The 16,101-nt window shown below is 38.6% G+C and overlaps 1 protein-coding gene and 1 long non-coding RNA gene across 2 annotated transcripts; one reads left to right on the forward strand and one right to left on the reverse strand.

Moving 5' to 3' along the window:
* Positions 1-1,902: 1,902 nt before the first annotated feature.
* On the forward strand, positions 1,903-3,137 carry LOC108865602. Its single transcript, XR_001951381.2, has 2 exons — positions 1,903-2,344; positions 2,425-3,137. It is a non-coding gene; the product is annotated as an uncharacterized LOC108865602 (long non-coding RNA).
* A 2,263-nt stretch (positions 3,138-5,400) lies between these two features.
* Positions 5,401-5,790, reverse strand: LOC125478135 (secreted RxLR effector protein 161-like). Its single transcript, XM_048585922.1, has one exon. The coding sequence runs from the start codon at positions 5,788-5,790 to the stop codon at positions 5,401-5,403; it is 390 nt and encodes a 129-aa protein (XP_048441879.1).
* Positions 5,791-16,101: the final 10,311 nt, after the last annotated feature.

Genomic DNA, 16,101 nt, shown 5'->3' on the forward strand with positions numbered 1-16,101 from the left:
GATTTTTATCGGAAAACCGCGAGGTGGTGGTGCAGTCCATCTATGTTGTTGTACAGAGAAGATGAGAGGTTAGAGATACTGGGGAGTTGAGCGTTGAGAGAGAAAATAAGAGAGAGTGACACGGTTGTGATAGTGGTCTAGTGATGGCCGTTCTTTGGGGCTCGGCTTCTCTGTGAACACAGAGAAGAAAAGATGGTGAGTGTTGGGAGAGAAGGGAGAGTTTGAGGGAGAAAGAGAGAGATTGTGATGAGGCCCACAAATTTTTTTTTTTTTTATAATTAAATATTAATTGTTAAATAAATAACAACTAATTTTTTATTCTAATTAGAAAAAAAGTAGGTTGTTCTTATGCCACTTCAGCATTTAACAGAAAAATTAACCGAAATGTTGCCAGAGGTTTGACATTGCAACAAATTCATACAATGAGGTATGACATTACAATGTTCAAAACATGAGGTATGAGATTGTTATCCGACTGATAGTTAAGGTAGTTTTTTTGTAATTTACCCTAAACATTAATTTGATAATATAAGTATTTGACAAAATTGCTAATCCAAGGAACATAGTTATGGATATGCTTCATTAATCATGATAGGGACTGTTTGACACTTGAAAGTTGGTTTTTAAGGATTAGGAAAAGGATGTCAATTGCAAATTTAAATGATGCTTTCTCTTTTTGCACGTCTCTATTTACTTATGTCAATTGATTTATTCAGTCTTAAGTATAAAAATAAATAAAAGTGTGCCCGGCAAGAGAAAAAAAAAAAAAAGTCTATGAAAATCACTTCTCATATAATAAGGTATCGCATTGTTAACTATTTGTTCAATCTCGTATTTGAGGATGGTTATTATGTGTGAAAGATTATAAGCAAGCTAAATGAAAAACAGTGTAAAAGTGCTTGAAAAAGCCTTGTATATCGGAATTGGATTCCATCCGGATCCACTTTTTGGGGATCCTAGGGATCCCATATCTTCGTCATTCATCATGTATCGTGCAGTCATAAATTATTTGACTTTTTTTTATCTAAAATTAAACACAAATAGTATCTGATGAAAACTGACCGCACGATTTACAATAAACGGTTAGGATGTGAGGATCCCTAAGATCCCCACAAAGTGGATCCAGAGAGCATCCTCTTTCTTATATATCTATTTATTATATTGATGACAACCTTTTAATTAATGTGTGTATCACTCACATATGTGGGGTTTAGGCTTTTGCAGAAGATCGGTGAACCAATAAATTTTGTACAAATAGACGCAATGTTACCTAATTAATTAGAAATATTTTTACTGATCACTCTCAAGTGATGGTGATATTGATGTTCACTATCTTATTTATTACCATTAGATGAATTTAAATTTCGGAATCTGTATAGTGGATAAATATAAATCTCAAAATTTAAACTCATTCAATGATGATAAATAGAGTGGTAAGTATTATCATCACTTAGTGGTGAACAAAACTGTGAGGCAAAACTGTGAGACTAAGTCATTTCAAAATATATTGGTAATAAATTATTAAAGTATTTAATTAGTTATGTTTTTATTTATTTATATATCTTATCACTTATCACTAACTGAACCTCTTCAATTATATTATATGCTACCATTACATCCGTTAGATTTTATCTAATTTGAACGTATGCACCACTGCTGTAAGTGATGGATTTCTCCTGTAGATAGGACCTTCCACTTTAACTTACTGCATGCTGAGTTTCAACACAGCTTTGCCTTAATCTAGCTTAAAATATTAATATTTTGTGTGATAAAAGAATGTATGGACCAATGCATACTAGAACGTCTTTATATTTATTGGCAGAGTCTTTTAAAAAAGATGTTTGGAGGTCAAATAATAAGATAGAAAGTAGAAACCCTTTTCATTATTTTTGGCTTGATATTTGTAAATAAATGGGTTGTTGAACATGACATGGTTGGTGAGCTGAATAGAAGTGGACTGGACGGCTGCTTTTTCAAAACCGCCCACAAGTGGACTGAAAATGACTATTTTAAAGTATCAGTAACAATCATTTTATACAATCTAAAATAAGGCTGGTTTGGTATAGGATTCCAAATCGAAAATGGAATCCCAAATCCCAAACCTATTTTTTTTCGAGACAGAGTTTTCAAAATCAAAACCGAACTGAAATGAACGTATTCTCGAAATCTTTCGTTATGGTTCGGGATTCATCGACCTCCCACCTTCCCTGCCAGCCCACACGACCACACCTCATCTTAGATTCGTCAACCTTCCCACCCCCATCTCCATCCCTCTCATTCCTAGGCTTATCTTTGCTGTCTTCGGAAGACGGAGGGCCTTGCGAAGTGCATCGAACAAAATCAGGTATCGACCATTATCGATGTGTGAGCTTTTTCATGTCTTGCCAAACAAAATCGCCATTAGAGGGCTACTCTACTTTGCAGGCTTGAGCGATGGATCTGATGTCTTGGAAGAACGATTGGGTTCCTCAGACGAATGCTGCAATGGGAATGGTGTTTTGGGAAGAGCAAGCTACGGGTGTGGCTGCTTTTAAAGATTGAGAAAGCATTTGGAGGCCTTGAGCTTGCTTCTGCATTTGAGGGACTCGGTGGAGGGAGAGAGAGAGAGAGTGTGGCTATCTGTGGGATGAGAGTGCGAGTTATCAAGAAATAAAATAAAGAACAAAGGTTAGTGAAGACGGCAATGAGTCATGAGATAAAGAAAGAATAAAAAAAGGAAAAGGCATTGAAGAAAGGTTATTGGGCAAAGGAATGGTTGATCAAAGTTATCGGGCAGAGGAATGGTTGATTAAATAATATATATATATATGTATATATGTATATATCGGTTTGGATTTCCAAAGGTTATTGGGCAGAGGAATGGTTAATTAAATAATATATATGTATATATATATATATATCTATATATATATATATATATCAGTTTGGGATTCTCGAACAAAGAAAAATATGAGACTGATTCCCGTATCAAACGGTTCGGGATTAGTTTGGAATTGGTACCAAGATTTTTGGGATTTTCGGTTCGGGATTTTTTTGGTTTAGGATCGGGATTTTTTATGGTTCGGGATTAATAAGAAGAAATTAAGCTGCTGTTCTGTGTTTAAGAGTGCTTAATGGAATCATACATACCAGATCAATTGTTATCAAACTTATCTTCACGTTTCTCTCTTATGAACAAGGTAACACAATGTAATGTTACAGATTTGCAGACCCTCGCCCCTCGCAGGTAGCGTCGTGAGGTTTAGCAACAAAAGATTAGCTATACTCTGACAACATCCTATTCAGGAAGCAGTGGTAATCTGTCCACAATGGGGAGTGAACCATTCGTGCTTCCGTTGGTACCAAGAAAGTCATCAAGTACATCATTGGCATCGATTCCTTCGCTAGCAAGCCTAGCATGATTCTCTTCTGCCACTGACTCACTGTAGTATGAAATGGAAGGATACGGAGACACATCCGGTTCTTTACTAATTCTTTTTGCTTCTAGTTGGTACTTGCGAATAAGGTCCATCTGAGAAGACATAATGTGGGATGGCCTCGGAAAAGTTCCACTGGTTCCCCTTTTGGAATTACAACCTGCTCAATGGCTATTCTTGCCTCCTGTAAGATGGATAACAATTTTATCGAACAGTATTGCATGCAAAATTATTGAACTAGACTTTGATTAGACTTAATGTTCCACAGAGATTACTACTGATTAATCAAAATCACCTCTAAAGCATCAATCTTCTCAGATGACTTCAAATTCTCTACAGATCCATAATCCCTTAGCCCATCTTTATGATCACTTATTAATGCCCGAACTGCCTTTCTAATTTCCATCAACGAGTTTGACTGGAAGAAGGAGGAGAAATCAATGGTAGAACCATATCAATGAAAAGTTTTTGGTAAAACAAAGAAAGTATAATTTTGATTACCTTAGTCACAAAAACGGGCGCTTCATAAGATTTAGCAACAGCTTGAAGCGGCGGATTCTTCTTGAGCTTCGATTGCAAGGCAAGTAGTGCATCTGCCCGCCTGATATCATCTGTTAACTGGGCAGCAGCTTCATCCATCTTCAACTGTTTAATCACTTGTATCACGCTGGCTTCTAGTATCTACATTAACTGCTCATATTGTAAGTATTGTACTTGAAAATTGCTCGAGTAATCGCACTTGTCCTCTACTTTTAATTTATGTTCACTGTCATCTACTGGCCTGAACAATACTGCAATTTCAGTCAACGATGATAGCCCTGTTGGAAAATTCACACAGTTAACTGATAACACTAGTCACATAAGAGAGAAAAGATCAACGCATGTTTACCTGAGGAAGACATTGTTAATGGTTGCTTCAGAAAACTCTTCTACTCACTGAAAGCCTTTATGTTCTTATGGTGATAGAACCCTAATCTCAGAACGTGTTTTTGTGAGTATGGAATTTCTGCATTTATAGAGGCATGGCAGCCAACTTCCATCTATCATGGAAGTGTGGTTATTAACCCGTTGCCCCAATTCCCAATAGACGTGGAGTGATGGAATATCAGTTGAACAAAGAAGTTATTTCCCAATATTTAGAATGTGTTTCCACAATAATAGGACATTAACTTTTCCACATATTAAAACTCTTAAGAATTATATTATCAACACATAACCTCTCCTTTATCACAACTTGTTAAGTCCACGTAGGATTCTTACATTCTCCCACATGGACAAGAATTATATTATCAACACATAACCTCTCCCTTATCACAACTTGTTAAGTCCATGTAGGATTCTTACATTCTCCCACATGGATGCTAACTAGTTGTGGTTTTAAGGTTCCATGTCCTAATATAAACTCATCCTTATGTGATCACGTGTTGAGTTTTACGCAATTAATGTCGTATTCACATTTACCAGCAATCATTTGGGGATTGAACCTCAGAAAATAATACATGTGCTAGTACTGTATTCACCCTGAGATCACAGTCCTTAAACTCATGTCGTATAATGCAAGGGTATTCATCCATTTATACACATTTCTAATGACAATAAATAACTGGCATTTCTTTATTTCTCCCACATTTTGTGCAGTTTACCTCATTGATTGACTTCTGAGCCACTGTCTTCAATCACTAGACTTTTCCAGTTCCTGCATGATAAACACTCGGATAACACATTCTTTGGAATAATGATTATGCATTTATCTGATGTTAATCATTCTTCAAAATGAAAACACATTGTCAGCCATAAACTTGAAATGAACAAATGAAAATTAACTTGTACATGAAAGCCTTATTAACTCCCACACTTCTGTAGATTCAATGTTTTCGTGCAACCCCATGTTTGCAACATGATCTTTAAACACCCCCATAGCTAGTGGCTTTGTTAATGGGTTGACTATCATCAACTTTGTGTCTATGTGCTCAACACAAATTTCTCATTTCTTCACATGGTCTTTCACTGATAGATACTTGACGTCCATTGAACGAGTTGCTTCTAATTTCTTGTTGTTCTTCGAAAAGAACACATTTGCTTTGTTGTCACAGATTATGTTTAATGGCCTCGAAATGGTGTCAACCAATCTCATGAATGTGATGAGATTTTTCAACCACATCCATTTCTTCGTGGCTTCAAACAAGGCTATGAATTCAGCCTCCATTGTCGAGGTTGCGAGTGCCTTTTGGTTAACACTTTTCCACAACACTGCAACTCCTGTAAGAAGAAATACATTTCCACTCGTTGATTTTCTATTGTCAATGCTGCCAGCAAAGTCAGAATCTGCATATCCCACAAGCTCCAAGTTTTGCAACCTTTTGTAAACCAGCATATACGATCATCCTTTGCAAATACCTTAATGCCTTTTTAGCAGCTACCTAATGTTGTTCTCCCGAATTCGATTGATATCTGCCTAAAACACTTATGGCATAAGCAATATCAGGTCTTGTGCAAACTTGAGCATATACATCAAGCTTCCAAGTAAAAATGCATAGGTCTTGTTCGTCATGCTTTGTTTTTCCAGTTCGTTTCTTGGACAGTAGAGCCTTAGTTTTAACCAGCAAATTCTTTGAAAAGTGTTAAGCAAAACAAAAGAGGCATCTCCTTTGTCCTTCATTTCAAAATTCTTAGACAGTAAAGCCTTAGTTTCAACCAGCAAATTCAAACAATTGCTAGCTAGAAGGATGTCATCCACATATAGAATCAAAACTATGAATTTCGAGCCACATACCTTCAAGTATATACAGTCATCGATTTTGTTCTCATTGAATCTGAGAGTTGTCACTTTTTCATCGAACTTTAAGAACCATTGCCTCGATGCCTGTTTAAGTCCATAGATTGATTTGTTCAATCTACAAACCATTCTTTCTTCTCCTTCTTTTATGAAACTAAGTGGTTGTTCCATGAAAATTTCTTCATTCAAATCACCATTGAGAAAAGTCGTCTTCACGTCCATTTGGTGAAGTTTAAGATTGTAGTGTGCAACCAATGCCAGCATGATTCGAAGATTGTTTTTAGTTGACACTAGGGAAAAAGTTTCAGAGTAGTCAACCCCTTCCATTTAAGTGTAGCCCTTGGCCACAAGTTTGGCCTTGTGGCCAAGCGATTTTACCAGTTGAGTCTTTCTTCATTTTAAAAATCCATTTATACCTATCTAGTTTAACATTTTCTGGTGCTTAAACAACACTACATACCTTATTTGCTTCCATGGACTTCATTTCATATACCATTGCATCTTTCCACAATATTGCTTGCTCAAAGTTCATAGCTTGCTTGAAAGTCATTGGTTCCTCTATTACTTCCTCAGTAACATCAAACTCTTGGAGATACCCTAAATAATCATCAGGAATTGCAGATTTTCTGGTTCTTGGTGGTTGCAATCTCCTCATGATAGTGGTGATTGGGTCAGTTTGTTGGGTTGCATTCATCGATGATGACCCCACAACATTGGTTGAAGAGCTTGCTACGTTAGTTGAAGATTCCATCACTACATTTGGCTCAATCCTTTCAGGATCATGATCAAAATTGTAAGCTCGCAACTCGATGAGTGGTAGGGCATTAAATAAGGTTTCATGGCTATCATGCATGGTATTTGTTCTGTTGCCTTCATTGTCAAGTAATATATCATTTTCTTTCTCTGGCTGCACAATACCAGTTTCTTCAAACCATGATCCCTCGTTTTTATCAACAAGGTCTACTGCTTCTTCTCCATCTTCAATGAACTTGGCGCATCCTACTTCAAAAATTATATTCAACAGGTTGGCGAATAGAATCTATACCCTTTGGATTTGTCAGGAAAACCCACAAAGTTACACGAGACTGATCTAGGATCCAGCTTCTTCTCACTTGGATTGAACATCCTAGCCTCTGCAGGACATCCTTATACATGCAGATAATTAAGACTTTATTTAGGTCCCGTCCAAAGCTTACACGGAGTCTTAGTTACTACCTTTGATGGAACTCTATTCAAAACATGTTTCCCCATTTTTAAAGCTTCACCCCCATAGGAATATGGAAGGTTTAAGTGACTCATCATGCTCCTAACCATTTCCATAAGAGTCATGTTCCTTAATTCTATGACACCATTTTGGAGTGGTGTTCCAGGATTCGTGTACTGTGCCTGTATTCCATTTTGGAACATAACGCCAAGGGTCCCTTAGCCTGACCTGAGTATACCTACCATAATATTCTCCTTCTCTATCAGACCTTAACACTTTAATGGACAAATCCAATTGATTCTCAACTTCAGTTTTAAAGATTTTAAAACAATTTAGAACGGAAGATTTTTCGGAGATTAAATAAAGATAAGTATACCGTGAAAAATCATCAATAAAGGTTACAAAATAAACATTATCACAAAGAGTCCTTGTGGAAAAAGGTCCACAGACATCCGAATGGATGATTTCCAAAGGTTTCAGACTCCTCGTCGAATTCTTCTTCTTTGTATTGGTTAATTTTTCCTTAAAACAATTAACACAATTGACTAGGTCACCGAAATCCAAGTTTGGTAAAATCCCTTCTTTTATTAACCATTCCATTCTTGCCCTAGAAATGTGACCTAGCCTACAGTGCCAAAGCATGGAAGAATTCTCGTTCAAAATTAATCTTTTAGTTGGAATGTTGAAATCACATTTAGGCAATCCTTATCATTTGAAACTAAAGCAGATGCCATAAATCATGCATTAAGAAACAAATTCCAAGTATTTCACTTGGATTATTTTTCATAAAAATCCTTATACTTTCAATGTCGCCACTAAAAGCAAATCCGGATTTTACAAGTTGAGAAGCAGAAATTAAATTCCTTCTTAAAGAAGGTACATAGAGAACATCACTTAATTCTAAAATAAAACCACTTGAAAGCTTTAGCTTGAGGTTGCCTATTGCTTCCACTGCTACTTTGTTTCCATTGCCAACATATCTTCACTTCTTTTGGTTGTAGTTCCTCTTGTGAACCCCTGCAACGAATTGGTGATATGAATCGAACAACCAGTGTCAAACCACCAAGAATTTGGAGTGACTTCAACAAGATTAGTTTCAAAACAAACACAAATTTCAACAAAATTTGTACCTTTCTTATTTTTCCAAATCTTCCGTTTTTCACAATCTTTTTTCTTGTGCCCATACTTTTTGCAAAAATAGCACTTAACATTGTCCATGTAATCCATGTGTGTCATGGGGCCCCTAGAGGAGGATGGAATGACAGAATTGAAACTAAGGTATGGGTTAGGAACCTTGCCATGATTATAAGCCACTCTCTTACCCTTGTCAGCATGCACCATATTAACGGTGTGAAAGACTTCATCCCTTTTGATTCTTGCTTCAATAGAACTTTTACGGAATGTTTTTTGTATTACTTATTCTGAAATATATACATGTACAATCTACGTTCCATAAGGAAACAAAAGCTTTAATACAAACCTACTTAAAAAAGAACTCCTATTATTTACATTCCTTTTTTCCTAATATTGACTCATGATCAACACTCCCCCTCAAGTTGGTGCATAGATATCACACATGCCCAACTTGATAAGTGAGTCATCAAACTCTCGACTACATACTGCATGAGTTAGAACATCTGCAAGTTGCTCATCTGAACTCACAAACGGGATCGATACAATCTTCCTTTCAAGTTTCTCTTTAATAAAATGTCGATCAACTTCCACATGTTTTGTTCTATCATGCTGTACCGGATTATCAGCTATATCTCTCGCTGACTTATTATCACAGTATAGTCTCATGGTCTCCTTTGGCTTGAACCCAAGCCCCTCAAGAAGTTTTCGAAGCCAGAGAAGCTCACAAATGCCGTGAGCCATCCCTCGAAACTCGGCTTCAGCTGAGGATCTTGATACTACCTTCTGTTTTTTACTTCTCCATGTGACTAAATTGCCTCCTACAAAAGTAAAATATCCCGAAGTAGACCGTCTGTCACCTACACTTCCTGCCCAATCAGCATCCGTGAACCCCTCAATCCTTAAATGTCCATGCTTCCGATAGAGAACTCCTTTTCCAGGTGCAGACTTTAAATAAGCTAAGATACGCATAACAGCAGCCATATGATCTTCACTCGGTGAATGCATAAATTGACTTACTACACTTACTGCATAGGCAATATCTGGTCGTGTATGAGCCAAATAAATTAGTCTCCCTACAAGTCTTTGATATCTCCCCTTATCAACCGATTTCTGATTCGGATCCAAACATAGATGATGTTTTTCAACAATAGGAGTATCAACTGGCTTACATCCCAGCATACCAGTTTCTTTTAACAAATCCAAAACATACTTACGTTGTGACAAGAAAATACCTTTCGACGATCGAGCAACTTCGACTCCAAGAAAATACTTCAAATCCCCTAGGTTCTTCATTTCAAACTCAGCCGCAAGATTTCTCTGCAGCCTTGAAATCTCATCACAATCATCCCCAGTAATAATCATGTCATCTACATAGATGATTAAGGCCGTCACTTTTTTCTGTCTCCGTTTGACAAACAATGTATGATCAGAATGACTTTGGTAATACCCAATCTTTTTCATAACTTGAGTAAACCTATCAAACCATGCACGAGGCGATTGCTTAAGCCCATAAAGAGACTTACGCAACCGACATACTCCGGTACTTCTACCAGCACTGTACCCAGGAGGAAAATCCATATATACTTCTTCCTCCAAGTTCCCATGAAGAAAGGCATTTTTCACATCAAACTGTTTTAATGGCCAGTTCCTATTAGCAGCTAAAGATATCAGAACTCGTACCGTATTCATCTTGGCAACCGGAGAGAACGTTTCTTGATAATCTACACCATATGTTTGGGTGTATCCTTTAGCTACCAACCTTGCTTTGTACCTGTCGATTGATCCATTGGCTTTGTATTTGACAGTGAACACCCAACGACAGCCAACTGTTTTTTTTCCCTCTGGTAAAGACGTCACCTCCCAGGTATTATTCTTCTGTAGCGCTAACATTTCTTCATCCATTGCGTTTGCCCATTTTTGATCCTTTAGAGCCTCCTCCACACGGGTTGGTACTTGAGTAGCCTCCATATTGTCCACCAAAGTCTTGCGCTCTGGTGCAAGACCATTGCATGAGACATAGTTGGCTATTGGATACTTCACTTTGCCTTCCGGAGAAAACCTGTTAGGAGGCACACCCCGATTTTGTCTCGGTGGCAGCTTATATGTATTTACATCATTACTTGTATTAGTTACATAATCATCCACAATACTTACCTCAGGTATATCCAGAGAAGATTCATTGGGCAGCATTGTGGAGCTAGAGAGAGATGGGGGTACATTAGTAGGCTCGTCAACAACCTGTCCTGACTGCATGCTGCTCTCGGTGACTGTTGGAGATTTATCACTCTCGGGATCACTCTCATCTGGAACCGGTCCTGACTGCATGCTGCTCTCGGCAACAATTGCAGATTTATCATTCTCGGCATGTATAATCACTGCCCCATTATGCACGGCATCAACCACAGGGATTCCTTCCAAGTCCAACCATTTCAGATCATCACTAGAGCTCTCCCCCTGGGGATCTGAAGATGAAGATACGGGAGCATAAAAATACTCTGATTCAGAGAAGGTCACATCCATGGTAACATACATATGACGAGTCGCAGGGTGATAACATTTATATCCTTTTTGGTGAGAGGAGAAACCAACAAACACACAGCGAAGTGCACACGGATCCAACTTAGTGCGATGAATTTTCTGAATATGCACGTACGCCACACACCCAAAGACCCGGGGTTGGAGAGTATGAGAAGACACCACAGGAACATGTTGAGTGAGGACTTGAAACGGAGTTTGAAAATGAACCACCCGAGAGGGCATACGATTAATCACGTAGACGGCATAAGTAACAGCTTCAGGCCAAAAAACCTTAGGAATAGAAGCACCCAGAAGTAGTGCACGTGCCGTTTCTAAGATATGGCGATTTTTCCGTTCAGCCACCCCATTTTGCTGTGGAGTATAGGGGCAAGTTGTTTCATGGAGAATGCCTTGATCACCAAGAAACTCTGACAACTCACGATTAATATATTCACCACCATTATCAGAACGAAGAACTTTAATCACAGAGAAGTATTGGGTCCGAAGCATTTGAGAAAAATTCCGAAATACCATACCAACATCACTCTTATTTTGTAACACATATAGCCACGTCATACGAGTGCAATCATCAACAAACGTAACAAACCACTTAATCCCAGAAGAAGTAACAACCGGAGATGGTCCCCAAACATCAGAGTGCACAAGTTCAAACGGTAAAGCTCTTTTATTCATACTAGGCGGAAAAGAAGCACGATGGCTTTTAGCAAGAATACATACTTCACAATGTAAGTCTGATTCATTTATTCCACTAAATAAACTAGGTAACATTTGCCTTAAATACCCAAAAGATGCATGGCCTAACCGACGATGCAACAACCACACTGCTTGTAAATTACTAAACCGGGACGCGCGAACTGCATTTGCTCTTCCAGAAACGACGTCGTCCACGTAGTACAACCCCTCTCTCTTAGTGCCACGCCCAATTATCTCCTTGGTCTGAATATCCTGGAGTAGACAAAAAGACGGATACATTAGAACAACACAATCCAATTGTTCAGTAACCTGTGGTATGGATAATAGGTGATGGGATAAAGACGGAACAAGCAAGCAATGACGTAAGGGAAGTGACGGGGTGAGAAGCACAGTGCCGGCACCACACACGGGTGCCAAAGTACCATTGGCAGTGGATATATTTTTCCTGTGAGATATAGTCATGTATTGAAACATATTTTTATCATATGTCATATGATCCGTTGCCCCAGAGTCCAGAATCCAACCTGTATGGTGCTGTTTCTCGGAGGCTAAGAGAACATGTCCCATGGTACCTGTGTCGGACGACGAGGCACCCTGAGTACGAGTCAACAAATTCTGACCAGAGTCACTGGGGCTAGGCACGGCTTCCTGAACAGTGGGTGTAGCTGCAGCAAGGGAGGCACGGCCTCCACTGGACCCGGCTGCTCCACGCTCCTTGGCACGTAATTTTTTCTTTAACTCTGGGAACCAATCAGGCACTCCATGCTTAGTAAAGCATGTATCCTCAGTATGACGGGTTTGTCCACAGAAATTACACTTCAAATCATCTTTATTTTCTCGGTTGAAGGGACGAGAATTTAAAGATTGATTAGAAGAATTACTAGAACGATTTGTACCAGCCGGCCGAGAGATCATTACCATGGACAGCAACCCTCCTTGATTGTTACTTCCACCCATCATGGTAGCATGTCGTTGAGCTTCACGTTGAACAACAGAAAACACCTCCTCAACAGAAGGTAAAGGTTGAGTACGTAAAATATCACTACGCACTTTATCAAACACATCATCCAATCCCGCCAAAAACGCGTACACACGATCAATCTGAACTTCTTCTCGAAGCGTCTTGAGATCCACAGCACATACCATCCGGATTAGTCTTCGCTGATCTAACTCCTGCCAAACGAACTTGAGATCAGCATAATACACACCAACTGGCCGACCCTCTTGACGGAGTCTGAATGATTTAACCTTTAATTCATAAATCTGAGAAATATCTGATCCATCATAGTAGGTCCGAGCTACCTCTTCCCACACTTCTTTAGCAGTACGTAGGTGAATGAAAAAACCCATAATAGTAGGTTCCATGGAGTTGATCAACCACCCTTTTACTATTGCATTCCCTGTCTCCCACGTCTCATACTCAGCACTAGCCTCAGCCGGCTCCTTGATACTCCCAGTCACAAAGCCCTTCCTACCGCGTCCAGCGATGTGCATCTCCAAAACCTTGGACCAAAGAGGATAATTTGATCCATTTAACTTCACGGTATTGGGTACAGCAGACGCATCACTCTGAATAACGATAGGATTCACGACTTGATTATTGGTTGAGTTACTGCCCTCTAACCGCATCACGCCACTGCCTCCTGAGTCCATTCGGTGTTGATCACCAAAACTGTGCAGGACACGCAAACACCGAATCACCAAAAACTGTGCAGGACACGCAACCACACCACACAGACAAAAACTGTGCAGAGAAGTCGGCTCACACTGTTTTCTGCAGAAAATTTGCAGAAAAACGCAGGCACCCACGCACAGCGGAACACACTACGGTTTCGGCCTGCTCTTGATACCAAATAGAACTTTTACGGAATGTTTTTTGTATTACTTATTCTGAAATATATACATGTACAATCTACGTTCCACAAGGAAACAAAAGCTTTAACACAAACCTACTTAAAAAAGAACTCCTATTATTTACATTCCTTTTTTCCTAATATTGACTCATGATCAACAGCTTCTTCCTGTGCACAGATCGAGATCAAGTCATCCAATGCCCATTTCTCCTTTTGAGTATTATAGGAGATCTTCAGTTGGTTAAACTTTGGAGGCTACGAATTTAGGACCATGTGGACTATGAATGCATCGTCAATGGGAACATCCAATTCTCTGAGTTTGGCAGCAGTCTCAACAAGTTTAAGAATGTGCTCTCTCACACTCTTATTCTCATCAAGTTTCAGGGTTGTCAGGGTTGTCATCAAATCTCCCATCTCTGCCTTTTCTGACTTTCTGAACTTCGCTCCCATAGCTTCCAAGAAATCTTTTGCTTTGTCACATGCAAAGCCACCCCTCATTGTATCACTCATAGTCCTCTTCATCACCATCAAAGCCATTCTATTAGCCTTCTCCCATTTTTCAAATTTCATCCTCTAATCAGGAGTTGAATCATCAGTTAATGGTGCTGGTTCATCTTCTCTCAAGGCTAAATCAAGGTCCATTAGCCCTAGCACGATCTCAACATCTTCTCTCCACTTTTTGTAATTTCCTTCACTCAAGGTTTCAATGGAAGACAGGTTCAAAGTTGAGGAAGACATCAAAACAAACAAATAAAATTATTCAGATGCATGTTTATATCACGCCTTTAGGCTAGACATATGAACTGCCATTATTTTCTTATTGTACAGCCACTATTCACAGGATCATTTATGCAATTTTTAATCTAGTCTTTGGACTAACACATAGATAGATCAATATGGCCCAGTACACTGATTAAAACTCTTGACAATTCATACATACTTCTCTTTAAAAAAGAAACTTGACACTTTAAGAGTTTTGAATCACCATTCATTAATTCCAAATAAAAAATGAAAAAATACGTAACTATGGACTAGGACCAGTTAAGCTTACTCTGATACCAAATGTTGGAAAATTCACACACTTAACTGATAACACTAGTCACATAAGAGAAAAAAGATCAACGCATGTTTACCTAAGGAAGACATCGTTAATGGTTGCTTCAAAATACTCTTTTACTCACTGAAAGCCTTTATGTTCTTATGGTGATAGAACCCTAATCCCAGAACGTGTCTTTGTGAGCAAGAAATTTCTGCATTTATAGAGGCAAGGCAGCCAACTTCCATCTATCGTGGAAGTGTGGTTATTAACCCGTTGCCCCAAATCTCGGTAGACGTGAAGTGATGGAATATCAGTTGAACAAAGAAGTTATTTCCCAGTATTTAGAATGTGTTTGCACAATAATAGGACATTAACTTTTCCGCGTATTAAAACTCTTAAGAACTATATTATCAACACATAACCTCTCCTTTATCACAACTTGTTAAGTTCATGTAGAATTCTTGCAAACCCGATTATCAGCACAAGAGTTTACATAATTTTATAGTGATCGAAAAGCTATGAGATAGCAAGAATAGTTTATAGGGAACATATTAAATAAGAGACTACTCAATGATTTACAGATCACTTAACCTTTGCAGTAGTTCAAAGATAATTTCAAAATTTTCTCCTCTGCTGCTGTGATTTGTGAGTCATAAACCTAAGTGTTAAGAATGAAAAAAGTTCCACCGTATATCCAAAAGAAGAGAGAAGCAAGTGCTACCCGGCTATTTAATTTGTCATTTCTTCTAAAAGAAACAAGGGTGAACCAATTGAAGAATTCGACACATGTTGATTGGAATATGAATTCTTGTGTTACTATCCAATGGAGTTTATTGTCTTCTCTCATTTTGCCTGCATTAAGCACTCAGAAGCACAAGTATGATGGCAAACTGTTTGCAATGGGTTCACTTTTCAAGTATTTGTCCTTGTCCTATACCAGTTTCTTGTTCTACGTGGTTGTTTCAAGGTAGAGATGTCTTACCCCATAAACAAACACCCCAATAATCCTCTCGCATATTTGGAGAGACCTCAGGATTGAAATCAGTATTGCCAGATCCTTTATTGGCCATAACTACAGTATCTTCATCCTCTTCATCCAAGGAACTGTAAACAAAATTTTCCATTTCAGTAGTTTCCAGTTGGGTTCATGCCAGGGTGCTCAACCATGAAGACGGGTTGAGCATAGACTGAGGCAAGAGACACGGGGTATTGGACAACTAATTTGGGTTATGCCATGGTGCTTAACCATGGAGGCAATCTATCTCTTACAAAGATCAATGGAAAGATAGAGAGATATGAAAAAGGATTTAAACATGGTCTTTATAGATTTGGAAAAAGTGTATGATAGGGTCCCAACATACATTCTTTGGAGGATTTTAGAGAAGAAAGGAGTACGAGTAGCATATATCCAAGTTATAAAGGATATGTATGATGAAGCAATGACTGCC

This window comes from the organism of the source record quoted next, unplaced genomic scaffold, assembly GCF_019419815.1.
Source record: "Pyrus x bretschneideri cultivar Hongxiangsu unplaced genomic scaffold, Pyrus_bretschneideri_v1 Contig23, whole genome shotgun sequence".
In the NCBI taxonomy this organism is placed as follows: domain Eukaryota; kingdom Viridiplantae; phylum Streptophyta; class Magnoliopsida; order Rosales; family Rosaceae; genus Pyrus; species Pyrus x bretschneideri.

Excerpts from the sequence above, each read along its gene's own strand:
- LOC125478135 (XM_048585922.1), bottom strand. The coding sequence starts at position 5,790 with ATGCTGGTTTACAAAAGGTTGCAAAACTTGGAGCTTGTGGGATATGCA.